The sequence below is a fragment of the Arachis stenosperma genome, chromosome 5, assembly GCF_014773155.1.
Source record: "Arachis stenosperma cultivar V10309 chromosome 5, arast.V10309.gnm1.PFL2, whole genome shotgun sequence".
NCBI lineage: Eukaryota > Viridiplantae > Streptophyta > Magnoliopsida > Fabales > Fabaceae > Arachis > Arachis stenosperma.
The window spans coordinates 115,879,653-115,902,947 of NC_080381.1; the positions used below are offsets into that span (position 1 = coordinate 115,879,653).

The window sequence follows — 23,295 nt, forward strand, 5'->3', positions numbered from 1 at the left end:
CTAGGCTAGGAGTAAGGATGCGTATCCTACCTCTACCTCGCCCGCGACCGCGTCTGCGAGTCGACATCTGGTCCTTATATACACCAAACAAGTGATATTAAGTTGATCAGTCTCAATATCGCAGGTCTAATGCTTTAAGTTCCAAATGCATGCTCACAGATGTTTATGCCATATATATCAGTCAGATATCCTAATAGCACATAAACACATATACAGAGAATGCACAGAAGTACAATCAGTCCGTCTTTCAGGCTCTATAGGAACGAACTGCTCTGATACCATAATGTAACACCCTACCACACTAAGTTTTATGCTTAAGTCATAAAACAGAGGTGGTGTGGTATTACGACCTCTGAATAAAATAAGTACATATAATAGCAGAAGAATTATAATATGCTAGGAGCCTTGAAGAATAGAGAAAACAAAGAAAATCGTGAAATAAAAGCGCAACGCTCAAGGAACGAGTTAACCTGCGTGCTAAGAAAACCATAACTATTAAACACAAGATAACAGAAGTGGGAATAGAGTGCCAAAGATACAAAATATCAAGCTCTTAACTCAGCCTGCGAAGTCAAGACTGGCCGGAGAATATTTACACATATATACATACATATCCAAAACCCAAAAGTACATATACACAATCCTGCCTCTCCATAAACCTCTAAGAGGATCAAAAAAGAATAAGTCATGCGGAGAGAAAGCTAAGTACATATATATACATCATAGCATAACAAAATATCCCAGTAACCACTCCGCCTCAAGAGTCCAGACGCCTAACGAGATGCCTCTCGACCTGCATCTGAAAAATAACAACATAGTATGGAATGAGAACCGGAGGTTCTCATTATGGTAAAGGTGCCACACACATAATATATAAGCTCCTGGGAATGCCAGAAGCAATCCTAGAACACCGACACTCAGATTATAGAGCTTAAAGTATTAAACAGAAGCCATAAAAGGTGATTTACTAAGGATATTTAAACCTAACTTAACTTAACCTTAAATCTAAATCCCATTCTGCCATTCCTCCTTACTTCCAACTCCATCATGCATTTTCACAGACAAGTAAACAAACAAAGGCAAGCACAAGAAGGTTACAAGTACTGCAGATAACAAATATACATTTAACATGGCAAGTACATTTAGGCACACCCAGTCAATACACAAGCAAGTAATTCAAGTAATATGCATATGATGCATGCCTGTCCTATGGCTGATGAGGCTCATCTGTCGGTTATCCAGCCAACCCGACAAGTCTGAATTGTCCTTAGACTGTCCCCCGACGTGCATCCCCAAGAGTCTATGCATAGATTTTTCTCAAATAATCAATATTGCTCAATGGGGGTAACATTCCCGGGAATTTATATAGTGCCCGGTCACACTTACGTCGTAGGGTCAACAGAGTATCGAGTTTTCAACCTGGTACACGTGGTGGCAAGCCACGGCATTTGATCCAAGGAATCTCGTATCTCAGATTATTCAAATTCATAAGCCATATAAATAATTTAATTATAATTCATCAACATCTACATCATTCTCAATCGCATATCATTTATCATTATACGTCAATCATATTCAATCCTTATCCTTCATTATCACGCCTCCCATTCCGTCCATCAATAGCTCCAATTCAAAACATAATTTATTCTTTTCTAAACAAATCAAACTTAAAACATGCTCATTTTCTTAATAACTCTAAATCAAATCATATAACCCTTGAATCTAAATCTTTTTAAATAATATAAAAAAAATCTCTAAATTTTATAAAATTTCGGCAGCATCTCCTCTAAAACTCGGACTTTGCCACCCTTTTCGGGTCCAAACCTGCTTTCTTTCAATTCAACATACCCTTCCTCATCATCATATCAGTCACCACAATAAATCTACCTCAGATCAACAATTATACTCATACAATATTCAAATCCAACAACCAAAATTCAACTAAGGATCATAGTTCACAAATCCTAGGCTTCTAACACAAAATACCTCAAATCAATAATTCACCAAATTATTAGTTAATCAACAAGTACCTAACCAACTATGTTCATCAACAATAACATTCAACCATGATTCTCTCCAAATTAACATAACAACATTCACCATCCAAAATTAATAACTAATTATCCAATAAACTTAACCAAATATATTCATCGATAAATTACTAAACATTAAACATACACCTGCATTCCAACTTATCCTATGGTCATCTAGCCTAAGTTTTCACAGAACATTATATATTAAATACAAGAAACCTAAACCATACCTTGGCCGATTTCCACATAACGACCAAAGCAAATTATTTAAAACCAAGGCACCCCTTCAAAATTCAACTAATCAGCTTCCTCCAAGTTCCAATATTCACAATTTCAAGCTCCAATTATTTATTCACAACCTAATACACATTCATAACACATATATATCCAATTTAATACTCAAAGCTCAAATTCAAAGAAAATAAAATAGAATTATCGTATCCTCACCTTACCCAAGCTTCACATAAGCAAGAGTGAACGTTTTTCTCAAACTAATTGGATCTTAAAACATCAAAAATTAAAGAAATCTAATACCTCCACTCAAATTCCCAAAAATTGGGGAAGAAGAGGCTGAGAATTAAAAAACAAGTTACCTATGAAATTGTTCCGGTAGAAACGTAGAGCTCGATGCGGTGGTCGCGTGGCCACAAACGGTGCGGCGATCGGAGCTCGGACGGAGGAGATACGGCGTTCGGAGTTCACCGTAAGGGTTTGGTGTTTCTTTCTTTCCTTCTCTGGAGCTGAATGCTTTCAACGTGATTCAGCTTAAATGATGAGAAGAAGGAGCGTGGGTTCACTTATAGGTTGGCCCGGTTGGGCCCACGGCTCAGTTTGGGTCCGGTTCAATTAGTTCGGCCCGTTCGGTCCAATCTTGAACTGTTTTCTTCGAAATTGATGTCAAAATTCTCGTTTCAATGAGCTCTATCCTAATTTGATATAATATTCACATTTCTAATCCTCCTTATTAAAAACTAATTTATTGACTAATTATTTACTAATTTAACCGGGATTTACAATAGCCACCACATTAAAAACCACCATAGTCCTGACCATGTATATATTGAGATTTTGAGGGGATTATGGTCCACACTCGCTCCTATGGTTCTGTCACCGGGTCTAAAGTTGTAACCAGTCCAAAACCTATTTTAATTCCCAAAAAAAATATAATTTAGATCATATATTCATATAAAATTATGTGTATATTTTGTATGGATAGATCTACCTTAATTTTTTTTTTAATTCGTTTTCAAACATTATAAATAAAAGACTTAATATATACTCAAGATACATAATTGACTATAATTCTCGTATTTTTTTTAAACTATCACTTACTTAAGTGTTGAATTCTTTTAAAAATACAACTCTACTCCCATGAAGCAAAGAGGTCATAATAAATTTAACATTCGGATGATCTATAACACATCCAATCATTGGTTTTTAAAATTATTCAAAATTACAACTTGAGCATGACTGACTTGAGAAGAGTCAAGCAGGTAAGAAAGAAAATTACAACTTGTTTATTTGTTTATTTATTTAATCCATTCCAAATTGCATGCATGATTATTCATGCATCGTTACATCGCACATACATTCACACTTATTCAAAAACTTGCATCACATAATAATAACATTTATTATAAATACATGAAGATAGCTTCTTCAATTAAGCAGGTTGGAAGCCAACTTTGTATGGAACATTAGTGAGAGCTAGACGTTTATTTCCAAATGCATCCTCAGATATCCCTATATCACTGCATCCATAACTTTCATAGTACACATTCGGACAATAGAACAATTTATATGCATCCTCGTGCTTCTCAATCTTGAACCAATCCATAAGTGTCTCTTTTCCAGGGTTTCCCAATTCACCTCCAAGGGTCACGAACGTTTCTGCATCCGAAGAAGGGTCATAGTCCTTAAGCATCCACACCGGTGATTCCGGACATTCATCACCCATTTCTGTGAAGTGAATGTTGAGATCAGTGTTCACACGAATAACGTCTTTTTTCTCGTTAACCGGTAAAAAATGCAAGGGTAAGGGACCATTGGAATAGTCCCCAGCTACAACATTTAATGGACAAGTTTGGTTGATTTTCGAAACGGTGACGGCAATGCCGGCGTAAGGGTTAGAAGCAGGGACAATATAGTAATTGACACCGGATCGGACCTTTTTGCCGGTGGTGTCAACCACTTGCTCCGGGGCAGGAGAAGCTGCTCCGAGAAGTGAGTTTGTGCTGAAGGCAATGACAAGGACCAACGCTAGCAATGTGATCTTCATTTTTTTTTGTTGTGTATAATATAAAGTTTGTGTTTCTTGTAACTTGTGAATTGTGATAAGAGCATAGAAGAGAGTAATGTATTTATAGGGTGAAGATGTGTATAATCTGTGGACTACATGAGTAAATAATTTCTCTCTATTTTTTTATTTGACCTTTTTTATAATATTTTCCTTCTTATTTTTTATGTACAATAAATTAATTAGTGATTGTTTAGTAATATTATTTTAGATTTTTTAATTTCAAATATATATCTCAATGATTGTATAACACGCAAGTGCATAAGAGGAATTGTATGTATAGAATTTTTTATAGTGAAAAATTTCAAACCATTTTTTCTTCTTATTTCAGCATCTATGATTCAATTGTTTTTGTTTTGCGCGTTTTATTCAATGTCATGTTTATTGCGACTTGCGAGTTGCGACTTAGGTGTCATGTGTGTGCTCCGTTTGTTTGGTGCGTCAAGAGATGAGAATTAAAGAAGCAGCGCCCATAGAAGTAATAAGAGAAAGAACAATTTGTTATTTTTCCTTTATTTATTTATTTTAAATACTTTGTAATGTGATGTTAACGAACATTTTGCCCAATTTTTTGTTGGCTGTACAATGTTCTCCTTACTTTTTGTCTTTTTTCGTAAGAAGAGTGTTAGGTAAACAATGATCATATTAAACAATATAAATAACTACTAATTAAATAAAAATATATTATATCTTTAAATTAATCATTTAAATTTTAATATTAAAATAACAATCTATACACCTAGTGACATGAACATCCGATATATCTATTATTCACATTGTTTAATATTTTTATTATCTACTTATACTTTTTCTTTTCGTAAATTAGGGTAATTTGAGTCTCAAGTCTCAACTCATGCTAATTAATTATGCAAATTATATTAGGTTCACATTAAAATTATTCATAAAAATTTATCATTAATATAAAATATAAGTTGGAGTATAAAATATATATTAAAAGATGTTAAATAATAAATATATTTATACGTAAATACATAATAATTGATTTTAATATACACAAAATATTTTTATTAATTGAGGTTAGAAATTTAATAAAACTGAGTGTTCAATTCTCCCTTCAAGTGAGTTAATAACTATTTAGAACAAAAGTATTGCAAAAATTATAAACTTCAAGAAGCAAGAAAATAATTAATTTAAATTGGTTGAGTGATTAACTTACTTGTCCACTTATTAAATTAGTGTGCAAAATTCGAATCTTATTTTATATAAAGAATAATTCACTAGCCAATAACAAATTCTTAAATGTAATTTAAATCTATGACAGATTAATTTTAATTTTATTCTGTCTAAAAATTATAAGATAATATAATTGTAAGAACAAATAAATATTTAATTCAGTATTTATCTGTTTACATGAAAGACAATACGATCCTGAACAAAAAATAAAAGAGACACTATGGCTTCTATATTATTATTTTGAGATAACGTAACTCGTCCATTAAAAATATCAAATATTAACAAAAATTAATTCGGTAAAAAAATTATTTGTTACCTATAAAATATTAATCATAAAATTTTAATATTATATTATAATACTATTTATTCTAAAAATTTTAAATAAATCAAAAGAGATATATATTAAAATGGTGAATTCTATCAATTTCTTTTAAAATAATATATAATTTATTCTCTATAATATTTCAACTTCTAATTGGACATTATCTTAATAATAACTAACTATACTTATAATTTGAATTACTTCAGTTTAATTAGATTTAATATCTTAACAGTAGTATGATCATTTTGCAATTAAATTATTATTTAAAATAAGTAATTATTAATTTCTTAAAATATTAATAACTATTTTTTTTTCAAATCATTCTTTTTAAAAAGATACTTTTGAGTTCTTGTTACTTAAAACACATTATCACTCTTTAATGTAATTGCTCACTATCTATCGTAATAATAGTTGAATGTGTTGGATAGTTTTATCTTATTTTATCTTTTTTATGATATTTTTACCAAATTTTAAATCCTGTGAACTTTTAAATTTTTAAATGAATCTAACTATTCATGCTAAAATTTTAATTTTACTAGATGAAATCCATATAAAAAATAATATATCATTATTAAAAGAGATAATAGAAAATTAGATAGGAATGAGATTTTATGAGTTTACCTCTCCTAAATGTGTTTAAGTTAATTACTTGATATAGTGAACGATTTTGGGTAAAATTTTAAGAAGTGCCACGACAATAAAAGAATGGAGAGAAGTGAAAGTCATTAGAGAGAGAGTTAGGATACTGTTCATACCCTGACCCAACATTAAGGTTTAGGTCTAAACTAAAGGGCCAATCTAAGGATTGACCCTCATTCGACACCGACCTTCTCTCAAGAAGTCGGATCTAACCTCGACCTGTTCTAAGGAAGTTAGGAGTAAAAATTAGCTGGCAGATTGGTAGGCGAAATTATGATCTCTAATAATGGCATTCAACTTGGTATGCACGTTTATAACTCAGCACTTTCTTCACAACTTCGCACAACTAACCAGCAAGTGCATTGGGTCGTCCAAGTAATAAACCTTACGTGAGTAAGGGTCGATCCCACGGAGATTGTTGGTACGAAGCAAGCTATGGTCATCTTGTAGATCTCAGGTTATGGAGTTTTCGAATAATAATAATAAATAAACAGAAAATAAAGATAGAAATACTTATGTAGATCATTGGTGAGAATTTCAGACAAGTGTATGGAGGTGCTTTGTCCCTGTTGGATCTCTGCTTTCCTACTGCTTTCATTCAATCCTTCTTACTCCTTTCCATGGCAAGCTATGTGTAGGGCATCACCGTTGTCAATGGCTACATCCCATCTTCTCAGTGAAAATGGTCTAAATGCTCTGTCACAGCACGGCTAATCATCTGTCGGTTCTCGATCATGTCGGAATAGAATCCATTGATTCTTTTGCGTTTGTCATCACGCCCAACAATCGCGAGTTTGAAGCTCGTCACAGTCATTCAATCCCTGAATCCTACTCGGAATACCACAGACAAGGTTTAGACTTTTCGGATTCTCATGAATGCCGCCATCAATTCTAGCTTATACCACGAAGATTCTGATTAAGGAATCCAAGAGATATACGCCGGTCTAAGGTAGAACGGAAGTGGTTGTCAGTCACGCGTTCATAGGTGAGAATGATAATGAGTGTCACGGATCATCACATTCATCATGTTGAAGTGCAACGAATATCTTAGAATAAGAATAAGTCGAATAGAATAGAAAATAGTAGTAATTGCATTGAAACTCGAGGTACAGCAGAGCTCCACACCCTTAATCTATGGTGTGTAGAAACTCCACCGTTGAAAATACATAAGTGATGAAGGTCCAGGCATGGCCGAATGGCCAGCCCCCAAAATGTGATCACAGGATCAAAAATACAATCCAGGATGTCTAATACAATAGTAAAATGTCCTATTTATACTAGACTAGCTACTAGGGTTTACAGAAGTAAGTAATTGATTCAGAAATTCACTTCCCCGGCCCACTTGGTGTGTGCTTGGGTTGAGCTTGAGATTTACACGTGCAGAGGCTTCTTTTGGAGTTGAAAGCCAAGTTGTAACGTGTTTTTGGCATTCAACTCTGGTTCGTGACGTGTTTCTGGCGTTTGACTCCAGAATGCAGCACGGAACTGGCGTTGAGCGCCAGTTTACATCGTCTAATCTCGAATAAAGTATGAACTATTATATATTTCTGGAAAGCTCTGAATGTCTACTTTCCAACGCCGTTGAGAGCGTGCCATTTGGAGTTCTGTAGCTCCAGAAATTCTATTTCGAGTGCAGAGAGGTCAGAATCCAACAACATCAGCAGTCCTTTGTCAGCCTTTTATCAAAGTTTTGCTCAGGTCCCTCAATTTCAGCCAGAAAATACCTGAAATCACAGAAAAACACACAAACTCATAGTAAAGTCTAGAAATGTGAATTTAACATAAAAACTAATGAAAACATTCCTAGAAGTAGCTAGATCCTACTAAAAACTACCTAAAAATAATGCCAAAAAGCGTACAAATTATCCGCTCATCACAGATAACACCCATTTAAATAAGTAATTACCCCTAAAATCTCTCAACCCAGTTCCAGGAGCCATATCATAAAGGGACGGTTATCCCCCTTAAAAGGTGGAACTACTCCAACGGTGGTTATTGGTTCACCACTATAAATACACTGACACCCCTCAGGTATCTCTAAGTTCCAATAATTTCTAAACTTGCTTAGACCCTTGCTGACTTAGGCATCGGAGTGCCTTTGTAGGTACCACCCCCCATTCTTTCGCACATACAAGTCAGACGAAGGTCCTCAGACCCGGAACTAGTTAAAGGGCCTTCTCGTTCAGACGATTGGGCCAACCCAACGAGTCTGATCCAGTCCTTTAATCTCCGGTTACCCATCGTAACATTGGCACCGTTGTCGAGAACCAAAGAGATCAATCAGTAATGGCGGACAATTCACCCGAAGATGGCCACACCGCGTCCGATTCTGAGCAAGAGAATCAGGACCTTGTGAACAACGACATAGACCTAGCCGCCCATCAAGGGGTAACCAACCAGCACAGGGAAGGTACCTCTGGGATGAAAGACCCAAGGGCAAACTCTTCTGAAGGGCGTGGATCAGGAAAGGAAGGACAACCCTATGCAGCCGATTTTATGGGATTGTTCTACGGCCACCAAGGACGCTTGGAACAGCTGGAGCAAGAGCTGGAACGACAGCAAGAGGCAGAGAGAAACTTGAGGAACAAGATAGAGCGACGAAAAGAGCTAGAGGAAAAGCTCTTAAGGCTAGAGTCCGCTATCAAAAGTCGAAGTTCCCACAGCGACCGAGAAGATTCTTCCCTGGGAGGAGAATACCCGTTCAGTAAGGACATAATGAGGGTAAAGGTTCCAAGGAACTTAATATGGACCTCTATGATGGAACCACTGATCCAAAGCACCATTTAAGCAAATTCAAAAGCCGGAGGTACCTGGCCGACGCTTCTGATGCTATTCGCTGCAAGGCTTTCCTGACCACATTGACGAAAGCAACGATGAAGTGGTTCGACGGTCTTCTCCAAAGGTCGGTCACTAGCTTCGACGACCTCTCGCGAAAGTTCCTGATGCGATTTTCCATCCAGAAGGATAAAGTAAAGCACGCATCAAGCCTCCTGGGAATAAAGCAGGAGGTCGGAGAACCTTTAAGGGACTACATGGAGAGGTTCAATAAAGTGTGCTTGGAGATTCAAGACCTGCCCATGGAGGCAGTGATTATGGGCCTAGTAAATGGACTTCGAGAAGGTCCCTTCTCCCAGTCCATATCAAAAAGGCACCCGACCTCCCTAAGTGATGTACAGGAAAGTGTTGAGAAGTACATCAACATGGAGAAAAACGCCATGCTTCGAGAGCCAAATTGGCGACCTGGGCACTCTCACTCGTCAAAAGAGAAAGAGAGAGAGCCCAAGAAAAAAGAGGAAGTCGGCCCTGAAAGGCCTAAGAGATATCACTCCTATACTCCTCTTAAAGTTTTCCTAGTCGATGTCTACAGGGAAATTTGCCATACTGAAAGACTGTCTCCACCTAGACCCATCAAAAATAAAAAAGGGGGGGAATCGTGGTGATTACTGTGAGTACCATAACATATATGGTCACTCAACGAATGAGTGTTATGACCTAAAGAACGTGATAGAAAAGCTGGCCAGAGAAGGTCGGATCACCATGGGAAGAGGAAGCGAGACGACGAGGACTGAAGAGATCCACCACCGCGGATGCCAGAAAAGACATATACATATGATATCGGGGTGATTTGGTGGAGGTGGCCTCATAAAGTCATCTCGCAAGAGGTACTTGAAGGAAGTCTACCAAGTCGGGAGCGAGGCTCTCGACCTCCCAACCATGTCATTCACTAAAGAAGATGGGCAATGAATCATTCCTGGACATGATGATCTAGTGGTGATAACCATGATCCTTGCCAATACCCATCTTGACAGAACTCTAGTAGATCAGGGGAGCTCAGCCGACATCCTTTTCAGACCAGCCTTTGATAAGCTAGGGTTGGACGAAAAGGAGTTAAGAGCTTATCCTGACACCCTGTATAGACTGGGGGATACACCAATAAAACCATTAGGATTCATACCCCTTCACACAACTTTTGGAAAAGGGAAAAAGTCCAAAACTCTGAGCATCAACTTCATAGTCGTTGATGTGGGGTCAGCCTACAATGTACTAATCGGCAGGACTACCCTAAATCGGCTCGGAACAGTAATATCCACCCCTCATCTTTGCATGAAATTCCTGACACCAGAGGGAATAGCAACCATCAGGGGATATCAGAAATTGGCAAGGAAATGCTACAATAAAATCTTGAACCTGAGAGGAAAAGGTAAGGAGGTGCACACAATTGAGTTCGGAGGGATCAGAGCTAAGGAAGAGCTATGACCACAACCAGGGGAAAAAACTGAGGAAGTACAGGTCGGAGAAGAGGAAGGAAAAAATACCAACATAGGAGCCAACCTGAAAGAGGATTTGAAGAAAAATCTTATAAAGCTCCTACAAGAAAATTTTGACCTTTTCACCTGGAAAGCCTCCGACATGCTAGGGATAGATTCTAAGCTCTTAACACACAAGCTATCAGTGTACCCCGATTCGCGACCCGTTCAGCAAAGAGGAAGGAAGCTTGGACCTGAACGAGCTCAAGCATTGGAGGAGCAAGTACAAGTCCTCCTAGAAGCTGGCTTCATCAAAGAGGTTAAATATCCGGCGTGGCTGGCAAATGTGGTGCTAGTAAAAAAACAAAATGGCAAGTGGATGATGTGCGTCAATTACACCGACCTGAACAAGGCATATCCCAAAGACCCATATCCACTTCTCAGTATTGATACCCTAGTAGACTCCAGCTCAGGGTACCAATACTTGTCATTTATGGATGCATACTCGGGATATAATCAAATCCCGATGTACAAGCCAGATCAAGAAAAAACATCATTCATCACGCCTAGGGCAAACTATTGCTATTTGGTCATGCCTTTTGGGTTAAAAAATACTGGAGCCACATATCAAAGGCTGATAAATAAGGTGTTTACTCCTCACCTTAGAAATTTAATGGAAATCTACATAGATGATATACTAGTAAAAACCAAGGATGAGACCGACCTCTTGGCTGACCTTTCGCAAGTTTTTAGCACCATAAAGATGCACGGGATGAGACTAAATCCCCCAAAATTCACCTTCATGGTGGAGGCAGGAAAATTTCTAGGATTCATGCTTACACAAAAGGGAATCGAAGCTAATCCCAACAAGTGTAAAGCAGTCCTAGAAATGAAAAGCCCGACTTGCTTAAAGAAGGTCCAACAGCTAAACGGCCGACTTGCCGCCCTCTCCAGGTTCTTGGCGAGATCAGCATTGAGGTCCCTACCACTCTTCTCTCTACTAAGAAAAGGTTGCCAGTTCGAATGGACTCCTGAGTACGAAGAAGCATTCCATGAGTTCAAAAGGTTTTTAAGCTAACCTCCCATTTTGACTCAACCTAAAGTCGGGGAAGAACTCGTCTTGTATTTGTCCGTAGTAGACAAAGCTGTAGCATTAGCCCTAATACGGGAAGACGAGGTCGGGCAACATCCTATATATTTCACCAGCAAAGTCCTACAAGGCCCTGAATTAAGGTATCAAAAGCTCGAGAAGTTTGCGTATGGCTTAATAGTAGCCTCTCGAAGGTTATGGCCTTATTTTCAAGCCCACACAATAAGGGTACGAACGAACCAACCCATGAAGCAAATCCTTTAGAAGACGGATATTGCAGGCAGAATGGTTCTATGGGCGATAGTGCTCTCTGAGTTCGACTTAAAGTGCGAAACTCGGACGGCTATCAAAGCCCAATGCCTCACCGACTTCGTGGCGGAATACGCATGAGACCAAGAGGAAGAATCCACTACATGGGAGCTATACGTAGATGGATCCTCTAACAAAGTTGGAAGCGGTGCAGGAATAATACTAGTCAACCAAGGGGAAACGCAAATAGAAGTCTTCCTCAAATTTGATTTTCCAACTTCTAACAATCAGACAGAATATGAAGCCCTGATTGCAGGGTTAAAGCTGGCAAAGAAAGTCGGTGAAATGAAAGTAGTGATATTCAGCAACTCTCAGGTGGTGACCTCCCAAATAAACGGAGAGTATCAGGCTAAAGACCCCAATATGAAGAGGTACTTGGACAAAACCTTGGAGTATCTTAGGCACTTTACAGAAACCGAGGTCAAGCATATAACTCGGGATCTTAACAGCAGAGCAGACGCCCTCTCCAAGTTAGCAAGTACCAAGCCAGGGGGAATAATAGAAGCCTGATCCAAGAAACTCTCTAAGAGCTTTCTGTGGCAGAAACAGAGGCCAAGCAAGATGTCCTTGAAGTCTCTGGATTATACCTCGAATGGATGAACCCTTTAATCGTATACCTAAAATTCGACATCCTACCAAAAGAGGAAAAAGAGGCCAAGAAAATCTGAAGGGAAGCACAAAACTACACTTTGGTGAAAAACATCCTTTATAAAAGGGGGATATCAACACCATTATTAAAGTGCGTTCCAACCTCAAGGACAATAGAAGTCTTAGAGGAGGTCCACAATGGTATTTGCGAAAATCATCTTGGAGCTAGGTCATTAGCCAGAAAAGTCATCCGAGTCGGATTCTATTGGCCGACCTTACAGAAAGATGCCACAGAATTTATGAAGAAGTGCCAGCCATGCCAAATGCATGCAAACTTCCACGTCGCTCCCCTCGAGAAGCTCATTGGTATAACTTCTCCATGGCCTTTCGCAAAATGGGAATTGGACCTATTAGGACCCTTTCCCCGGGTGCTTGGACAAGTAAAATATCTAATAGTAGGGTAGACTACTTCACAAAGTGGATCGAGGCAGAACCATTGGCCACCGTTACCGCCCAGAGAAGTTGGAAATTCCTCTACAAAAATATTATCACAAGGTATGGAGTACCTCACTCCATTACCACTGATAATGGCACTCAATTCACCGACTCAACCTTCAGAAACCTGCTAGCTAGTATGAAGATCAAGCATCAGTTTACCTCGGTAGAACATCCACAAGCGAATGGACAAGTCGAGGCAGCCAACAAAATCATATTGACATGATTGAAGAAAAGGTTGCAAAAGGCGAAGGGAGCCTGGGCTGAAGAACTCCCTCAAGTACTATGGACTTACTGGACTACACCTCAGTCTGCCACAAGGGAAACACCCTTCCAACTTGCTTATGGCGTAGAAGCCATGATACCAGTTGAAATCAACAAGCAAAGTCCAAGGGTGAGCTTCTACGACGAGGTCGAAAATATACAGGGGCACAAAGAAGAACTTGAGCTACTCCCTGAAGTCTGAGAACAAGCCCAGATAAGAGAAGCAGCATTGAAACAAAGGATGAAAAATAGATACAATAAAAAGTTCATTCGGAGAAGTTTCACCCCAGAAGACTTGGTTTTTATTAGGAATGACATTGAAGTCAACAAATCTGGGGACGGAAAGCTTGCTGCTAATTAGAAAGGACCATACAAAATTAATAAGGTCTTAGGGAAGGGCTACTATAAGGTGACCGACTTAAACGGCACCGAGCTACCTAAGTCGTCGCATGCTTGTAATATGAAAAGATACTATAATTAAAAGTGAACTCCATTCCCTGATGTACTCTTTTCCCAACTTCATGGTTTTTTTTCCAAAGAAAGGGTTTTCCTGAAGGGAGTTTTTAACGAGGCATCAAAGTGGGGACTAAGGGGCGACGAATCGTTAAAACTCTTAGTAGCGAAAAGTACCTTCGTGAAAAATAAAGATCCTTTTTTCCATATCTCTTTATAAATTCCTTTTGCATTATTATTACTCTTCCTACGAAACGCGCCGACTTAAGCTCAACAAAGCGTGAAAATCCCATGAACCGACTTAAAAGATCGTCAGGATAAAATGACGAGGTACAAGTCGGTGTAAAGAGGTTATAAAAGTAGATCATAATAAACTCGGAACTTTATCGACTTACAAGTCAGAAAAACGGAGAAGAAGAGAAATGCATCGCGAAAATAACCTAAGTTATGGAAACTCAATAAAAGAAAAATTGAGTATAGGAAATACAAAAAGAAATAAGAAAATTCATAAAAAATCGAAGGCAAGGGCTATCCTAGGTCCTTGAAAAATAAAAAAACAACTTGGACAAAGGATTGCCAGCCAAGATAAAAGATTTTCCAAAGCAAGGGGATCAAAAAGTTTTTAACAGAAAGCATGCACACACACACCAAAGATATCCTAAACCCTTATCCAAAAAAGGGTATTTTTAATTACAGTATTTTGTTAACGGCCATAAAAGGCCAAATAATGTCGAGAGCAAACTACCACAGAAATAAATAAAAGTATCCAACAAAGGAACCCACAAGCTGGGTCCACACATAGCTTGATTCAAACAAAAAGAGAATTTAAGAGTCACCAGAAATTGGGTCACCACCAAGAGAGGTCGGAGTAGCGGCAGGAATAGAGGCAGGATCCCCCACAGGAGAGGATGGAGCAGGCTGTTCTTGACCTTGGGAAGGAACTCCAGAGGAACTCGGGAGATCTCCATCTTGACGAGGAGGAGATTCTATTATCCTCTGGCCCTGGGTTTTGAGGTCGGAATCAGTTTCGGGACGGGGAGGAGAAACAATGGCTCCATCCACCACAATCTTATTAGGATCAAGAGGAGAAAGGTCCAGGTCGAGAGCAATAACTCTGACCTATTCCTTAAAGATCCTCCAAGCTATCTCCAAACCCTCTGCCACAGAGTCCTTTAGATCCGTAAAAGCCTCCCGACACCAAGCTAGCTCCTTTTTGAAATCAAAGTTCTCCCCAAAGAGCCTAACGTAATTCTGCTCCGCCTTCTTCTTAAGACCCTCCGTCATGGCACACTGGCCCATCAACTTCTTTTCCCTCTCCTGAAGTCAATCCTTCTCCTCCTTCAACTTGGTAATCTCCTCCTTTAGTCTCTTTTCCTCTTCTTGATAAAGAAAAATGCTCTCCTCAATCTCCTCTACCTTGTGGGCAGAACCCAAAGAGTTGAAGGGAGTCTTCTCCAAAATATCAAGGAGTTTGGTACACCCCCGCCGCCCGGACACTCCCCTGGACTATAACATTTAGATGGTTCCGAACCATAGCATCCTCCATACTGATTGATGTATGGGGAAAGATATGGTTCCAGAAAAATTGCGGACCATCGAATGTAGCCCTAGAAGAAGAGTCATAAATTTTATGCTTCTTCTTCTAGAGCTCAGGGGAAGACCGGGGTGGAGGGGGAAGAGAAGGAAGAGAAGAGGCAGAAGAGAAAGATACCATGATAGGACGAGAGGAGGTCCCCAAGTTGTGAGGATGAGGAGGAGGAGGAGGAGGAGGAGGAGAAAGAGTGCCAGCAGCCCTTGCAGCATCCACCCGCGCCCGAAACCTCTTCCTAGCATCTTGGACCTTCTGGTAGGAGGAATTGAAATTCTTCTTCACCATTTCTGCAAAAAGAAATGATAAAAGAATCAGCCTACAAGTTGGAAGTAGCAAAATCAAATCGGAAAATAATAGAAAAGCAGCAATAAAGCTACCTAATTGAGTCTCTACAAAAGTCGGAGACCCATGAAGAAACTTTTTTGTATCAAGATAAGGGGCTCTTCCCTAAACTTCTCAGAAGAATCTCACGACAGCCTCTTCCACCTCGTCCAAGTCATCCATGCCATATTTCTCTACAGAAGAGGCCTCCGACCAGTAAAGGGGAAACGGGGAGAAGAATTTTCATCCAAGAAAAAGGGGTGGTGACCCTCTACGGCTTGAACTTTAAAAAATAAGTTTTTAAAATCATGGAAGGACTCATCAAAAAGGTTGAAAACTCTCCGACCTTGAATAGCTCGGAAAGACACCTACTATTGCTTATTGTTTTGCCCACTAAAGGATTTGGTCATATGAAAAAGATAAAAGAAGATTTTTAAAGAGGTCAGAAAATCCAGTGCTTAGCTGACAAGTTGGTAAATCTTCAAGAAACCCTAAGAGTTGGGGTGAAGCTGAGTAGGGATGACTCGGCAGTGAGAAAGAACAGAGATCTCAAAATCAGAAAAGGGAAGAAAAACTCCCAGGCGGGTAAAAAAGCTTTCATACATAAAAAAATGAGGGTCCGCATCAGAAGCCCTTCCAAAACAGACCTGGGACAACCAACTCATACTTAGACTCATCATCATCAGAGCCACATATTCTATGGTGGGTGCGGAGGTCGGTAATATAATCTGTGTCTACTAGGGGTTCCTCCCTAAGAACAGTAACATCTACCCACTCGAAAATGGAAGAAGTCATCCTTTCCAGTAAAAGAAATAGGAAAAAGTGTGACGAGACCTACAGAGAAAAAGGGAAAAAGATAAAAAAATAGGGTCTCTAAAAGGTCCAAAGTAAAGTCACTAGACCTACCAACAGACTCACTACGGATGCGCAAAAAACTCCTCTAAATACGCAAAGAGAAAGTATTTAAATAAAAGAAGAGAAGAGAAAGAACTGACCTTTACTTGCGAAGAAGGGCTGAGGTGACAGTGACTCAGAGAAGGAAGAAGTTTCTTTCGAGCAGAAGAAGTTTCTTTCGAACAAGAGAGTGAAGGAAAAAAGTATTTCAGAAAGAAAACAAGAAAGAGAGTGAAAAGTATTTATAAACACTTCAGGGGCATAATGGTAAAATCAAAATGGTCATTAAAGAGATACACCGTTACCAATGTGACTACTCCCCACGTGTAAATGCGAAAACCCCTAACGGACTCGACGTTTGATTAGACACGACTGTTGAGAAATTTTGAATCACATCGGTTTCGAAAAATCACGTCGTTTCTCACCATGTCGGTTACAAGCTTGAGTTAAAATACTCGAGTCCAACTCTTAATGAAAAGAGATTATACTCGAGAAGGGCCCTGTTCATACCCTGACCCAACACTAAGGCCCAGGTCCAAACTAAAGGCCCAATCCAAGGATTGACCCTCATTCGACACAAACCTTCTCTCAAGAAGTCGGATCTAACCTCGACCTGCTCTAAGAAAGTCGGGAGTAAAGATTAACTAGCAGATAACATATATTTAAATAAGTAACTGCCCATAAAATCTCTCAACCCACTTTCAGGAGGCATATCCCAACTTTCCTAAGATAAAGGGACGGTTATCCTTCTTAAAAGGTGGAACTACTCCAACGATGGTTATTGGTTCACCACTATAAATACACTTACACCCCTCAGGTATCTCAAAGTTCCAATACTTTCTAAACTTGCTTAGATCCTTACTGACTTAGGCGTCGGAGTGTCTTTGCAGGTACCACCCCCCATTCTTTCGCACATACAAGTCAGACGGAGGTCCTCAGACGCGAAACAAGTCAAAAGGCCTTCTCCTTCAGACGATTGGGCCAACCCAACGAGTCCAGTCCACCAATCTCCAGTTACCCATCGTAACAGATACCTTATTTGAAAAAATAAATTTTTCAATTTTTTCTTTTGTGTTTGGAAAAATTAATTTGGAGAACGTAAGATTTAGTTATTAATATTTTAAAAGTTTATATAATTATTTATTTTAAATAATAACTTAATTATAAAATATCCTATTATGATTATGATATTAATTTTAATTAAATTAAAGTAACTCAAGTCACAAATATAATTAATTATCAGATTAAAATAACATCTAATTAAAAATTAACACATTATAAAAAATAAATTACATATTATTTTAAAGAGGGTTAGATAGAATTCACATAAATAATTATATTATTCGTAAAAGTACATCTTTCAAATTATGATATCAATGGATACAAAACTAGAAATTCTAGTCACCAAAAACAAATTGAAATTCTAAAACACGCCTAATAAAAACATGACAACCTTTTCCATCACAAGGAACTCAATCTGATGAGAAGAACCTTAATTTGATCATAAGTAGGGGTGGAAACAGGTTAGGTCAAGCTTTATTCTTAACAGGTCAGGTCTGTAATAGAATATATTGGCCTTAGCCTGGCCTGTAACTTGGTATAGATTTTTTTTAATGAGTATTGAGGTTGGCCTGTTGTTAAATCTGGCCTGACCTGAAGCCTATCATAATAGGCCTATTATTTTTAATAATAATTAAATTTAAAATATAATTTAATTTTTTAAATTATAAAATATAAAATAATAAATTTATGAATAATATTGATACAAAATAAAGACAAAATATCAATAAATAACTACTATTAATTAAAAAAAGATAATATATATGAATATATTCCCACTTGAGTACTTCTAAAATATGTAACATATCCAAATAAAAGAGTTCATCAATGACTGGTTGATTTGTAATAGTTGTTGTCTGTGTTGGTGCAATGCCAGGATCTGTTGTTGGCATTGTTGGTACTGACCCATTAATTTTTTTCTATTTAAAGAAATAAAATTGGCCAATGGATTACTTAGAGTTACAGATTCAGTCATTTCTAAAGCCTATTATAATGCCTAAACATAAATTAACAGATAACATTATCTCATGTTTTTTGTTGCTTTCATTATATCAATGGCATAAAGTAAGAACCTTTTAATGAAAAAAAATTGATAAAATTTTATGTTCAAAAAAGTAGAAATAATATCACAACACAAACAAAAAAATCGAACTTAAAAAAAGATCTTTGATAGAATAAAACCCTAATTGATGAAAAATAATTTACATTATAACAACAAATATAAAAAATAATAAAATAAAAATAATGACATGAGAAAGAAGAAGAAGTACGTACAGTCAAAGGAAGAGAAGATGAAGAGAATGGTAGCTGGTAGGAGCGTGTAAAGTGGAGAAGAGAAAAGAAAATGCTCGTGTGTATGTTTATTTCTTTATTAGTGTGGAGGGAAAGTTTTTAGAATTATTTTATTTGATTGACTTTTGATATTCCAACATCAAAGATTAAAGATATTAAGAAAATAAAAATACACATATATAATTAAAGAGATAAATGGCTAAGTGGATAAAGGTATTTTTATAAGATAGAAAACCCAAGTTTAAATCCTTCCAATAGCATTTTTACTAGGCTCAGGCAGGCCTAACAGGCTATTTCAAAAGCCTAGCCTGGCCTTTTAAAGAATATAGGCTTTTTTAATAACCTGAGACTAGGCCTATTTCCTATCAGACTAGGCTAGGCTTTTTTAATAGCCTGAGCCTAGGCCTATTTCCTATCAGACTAGGCCAGGCCAGGCTGCAGGCCCTTGACAGACCGTTTGGCCTATTTCCATCTTTAATCGTAAGAATGGCATTATTGTGCATTAATTACACTTATTCGTAAAGATTAATAATCTAGTTAATATAAACTTGAAGTTTCAGATAATTTGGAACCGAAGTTTGTATGGCACATAACTCAAAGCAAGACGCTTCTCATACTTGTCTTCGTATATCCCTATATCCATACATGATACTAGGGGTGTAAATTATCAAACTGGACTAAAAAATATCGTAAAATCGAACCAAAAATTACAACAATCAGATAAAAAACCAAAAAAATCGATTTTTTTGTTTTTCTAATTGAACCGATCGGTTCGGTTTGATTTTCGGTTAGTTTGGTAGAAATCGAACCGAACCGAGGCAGATGTTCTCTAGTGATTCTTTTTACTGGTTTATCCTTAGTTTAACCTAGGTATAAAAGCTTAAATCTGAAACCCTTTCATTCTCTTTCCCTTTCACTCGCACAGCCTCACTCACACAGACACCCACTTTGCACTTTCCCTTCCATCTTCCATTCTTCCTCCTCTATGCGACCATGACTGAGAGAATGAGAGCTTGAGAGAGCCAGAGAGCCAGAGAGCGTCATCCACCATCAAGGAAGTCCTCCACCGTCGCTCGAAGCTGTCACAAGTCATCTATTCATCTCCGTTGCAGACTCGCAGGCGTAGCAAAGAGCAGCGCCGTCGTGTAGCTAGAAGCCCAAAAGCATCATCCAGTTCACCCTCCACCATCGCTCGAAGCCGCCGTCCAGTCATAAGTCGTGGCAACAAACCCTAAGTAGAGCAGCATTCCAGTTGCTGAGCAGCACTCACATACAAGGTTGTTCATGCATGTCTGTTGGTACTTGGTAGAAATTTGGCAACAAAATCCAATTTTTGTGATAAGATTTGCCACTCACATACATACATACATGATACATGATGGAGAAATTTTCATTCTACTGCCAAAAGCACGCGTTGCATTTTCTATACATGTTTTTATTTTATTTAATTTTGTTTCGTATCTTATGGTGAATGAGTGTGTTTTTTGGCATCTTGGAAGCTGATCTCACAGATAATTTTATTTATGCCAAAAATATACATGCCAAAAAATTTTGAAATGTATTGAAATGAAGAGTAAATTAGAGATAATTTATGCCAAAATTATTATATGCCAAAAAGAATATTTAAAAATCAATTGAGGTGAAGTTTAAAATGGAGAAAATGCAAATGTTAAATATTTTTTGTCAAAATTTAAGAAGAATTTATCTTTTTAATTAGTTGTGTTTATTTTTTTCTTTTATAAGGAAAAACAATATATTAGGAACACATAAAAGAACTATAAATTATTAAATTGTTGGACAAAAATATTCTTTAAATTTATTAATAATAAAAAGAGTTTTATTAACTTAGAAACACATTTTATGCTACTATATTAGGAACACTCACAAGCATTTTTTATATTCACTATAAGATTAATCATTATATACTATTCCCAACTTTATTGTTAACCAACCAAATAGTATTTCCGTTTTGATTGTTTTTATCTTTATGTATTGCTGTTGCTTTAATAACCTAGTATGTTGCTGTAGCTTTAATAACCTAATAGTTGCTTGCTTTATTTTGCTTTCATGACTGTGTTTTGAACTTAGTATGTTTCATAATTTGTTGCTGTTGCATAAATGCTGGAAAGTAGCTTTTTGAACAAATTTAATTACTAATTTTTTAATAAAATTGTTGTATTTGTTATTTCTTGTTATGTATTCATAGTTTATGTTTATAATTTATAATCTATATTATGTTAATGTTTATAATCTATATTGATTTTTTTGTTTTGTATTTATAGAAATTGCAGCAATCGAAAAAGATGATGATGAGTCTGATGTGGATTCAGATTAAGCATGGTGGCTGTTTTGGTTTTTATTTGGTTTAAAGTGGCTGTTCAGTTTTTAAAGTGTGTTTGTTTTTATTGTTTACTAGACATTTTTAATTGTCTTTGTTTTATGTTTTATTGTTGGGACAAGTTGAATTTGTATTGAATTTGAATGTTATGTACTCTTGTTATTCTAGTTTATTGACAGTTTTAAACTTCATTTTTTTATAATTTAATTTTGCTTATTAAATTTAAAAAAAACTGAAAAAATCAACCGAATCAAACCGCTGTTAATTCGGTTTGGTTCGGTTGTCCTAAAAACAACAAACCAAACAGTTGGCATTATTGTAAAACCAAACAGGTCGATTCGGTTAGTTTTCGATCCAAAATCAAATCAAACCGAACCAATTATACCCTTACATGATACATGGATGGTTACAACTAGGGCACACATCCGGATCAATGGTGTCTCTACCGGGATTGCCTAAGAATCCACCAGTGGACACAAACCACTGTTGAGTCGAATAATCATAGTCCTTGAACCTCCACAAAGCAAAGAGCTCCGGGAACAACCTAAATAGTCTTGAAAGTCAATGTTGAGATCCGTATCAACACGAAAATGTTGAGATCCACAGAGTGTTCAACTAAAGGACAACTTTATGGTATCTATAAATTTTGTGTTTAAATTATCTAAGTGTTGAATGATGGAATTCACTTTTTTATAAACTTAAAATATGTGTATTTTGTAGATAGCATAGAACACAATTTAATTAAATTTGTTTTTATATTATTGGAGTTATGATGTTTATAGCTACTACAAGTGCATTTAAAAATATAGACTTCACTACAAGAAATTATGGGATTAGCAAAAAATTTCCTTAATATACTATAATATAGTTCACACTTCACACACATCCTTCAATGTTTCAAAAACAACCAATTAATAATGAATTTTAATTTATACTGATTCACATCACATTACATATAATTTTTCTTTCAAGAAAAAAAAAAAAAAACGAAATTGCATATCAAGCTTATCGTAGAACAAAAATTCTCATAAATTCACCAGCGCCAAAATAAAATAACCGAAATAAAAGAATTAGAAGAAAGCGATTACCTTTACACAATTGGAACAATAAGAAGGAAGAAGTTTCGAGAAGCTTTCACGATCCGTGCTCAGAAATCTAATCGAAAAACTTTTACAATGATATTAGAGAGAGAGAGAGGGAGTTCGTATGATAGAATAGGGTGTGTGTGGAACACTCGATTTCTTTCTCTTAGAAGGATTGTAGAATAAGATCAGAGAACAAAGAAATAAAAAACAGGGAACAAAACAAAACCTGAAAACAGATCTGATTTGAGAAAAAGAGCGTTTTTATTTACCTTTTTGAAACAGATCTGATTTGCTTCTTCCTCCGTGAGCTGGCCTCAATGCAAATGAAGAAGACGATCGGAGATGGCGCTGACGACCGGAGAAGACGACGCCGACAGTTAGGTTGGAGGAGACGTCAACGCACGCAGAAGATTGGAGGAGACGAGAATGGTGTGGGTGGCTTAGGATTAGGTTGGGTAATTTAGATAATATCTTTTTTTTAACTTAGCGACTGCTTTTGTGACTGATTAATTTATAAAATCGATAATTGATTTAAAAATTAACAACCGATTTAATGACCATAATCTTAGCGACTGAATTAGTAACCAACGACGTTATTCTACTTACCTATAAATTGGTTGCAAAATCGGTCGCTAAATTAAAAAATAGCGACCAATTTTATGACCAAGAGTTCCAAGGACATTTCTTCTTTTGTTTTGGTTGCTAATTCAGTCGCTAAATTAAAAAATAGCGACCAATTTTAGCAACCGTCTATATTTTAGTTGTATGAAACTAGTCGTTCGCT

General features: G+C 37.0%; 1 protein-coding gene and 2 long non-coding RNA genes across 3 annotated transcripts; all 3 read right to left on the reverse strand.

The window, feature by feature from the left end:
* Nucleotides 1–576: 576 nt before the first annotated feature.
* Nucleotides 577–2,912, reverse strand: LOC130980202 (uncharacterized). Its single transcript, XR_009086913.1, has 3 exons — nucleotides 2,627–2,912; nucleotides 2,264–2,392; nucleotides 577–799 (listed from the first exon to the last, which is right to left on the reverse strand). It is a non-coding gene; the product is annotated as an uncharacterized LOC130980202 (long non-coding RNA).
* Nucleotides 2,913–3,424: 512 nt separating this feature from the next.
* LOC130980200 (miraculin-like) lies at nucleotides 3,425–4,400 on the reverse strand. The gene has a single exon (XM_057903856.1). The coding sequence runs from the start codon at nucleotides 4,309–4,311 to the stop codon at nucleotides 3,697–3,699; it is 615 nt and encodes a 204-aa protein (XP_057759839.1). The 5' UTR covers nucleotides 4,312–4,400; the 3' UTR covers nucleotides 3,425–3,696.
* A 3,030-nt stretch (nucleotides 4,401–7,430) lies between these two features.
* Nucleotides 7,431–22,969, reverse strand: LOC130980203 (uncharacterized). Its single transcript, XR_009086914.1, has 3 exons — nucleotides 22,781–22,969; nucleotides 22,515–22,581; nucleotides 7,431–8,208 (listed from the first exon to the last, which is right to left on the reverse strand). It is a non-coding gene; the product is annotated as an uncharacterized LOC130980203 (long non-coding RNA).
* Nucleotides 22,970–23,295: the final 326 nt, after the last annotated feature.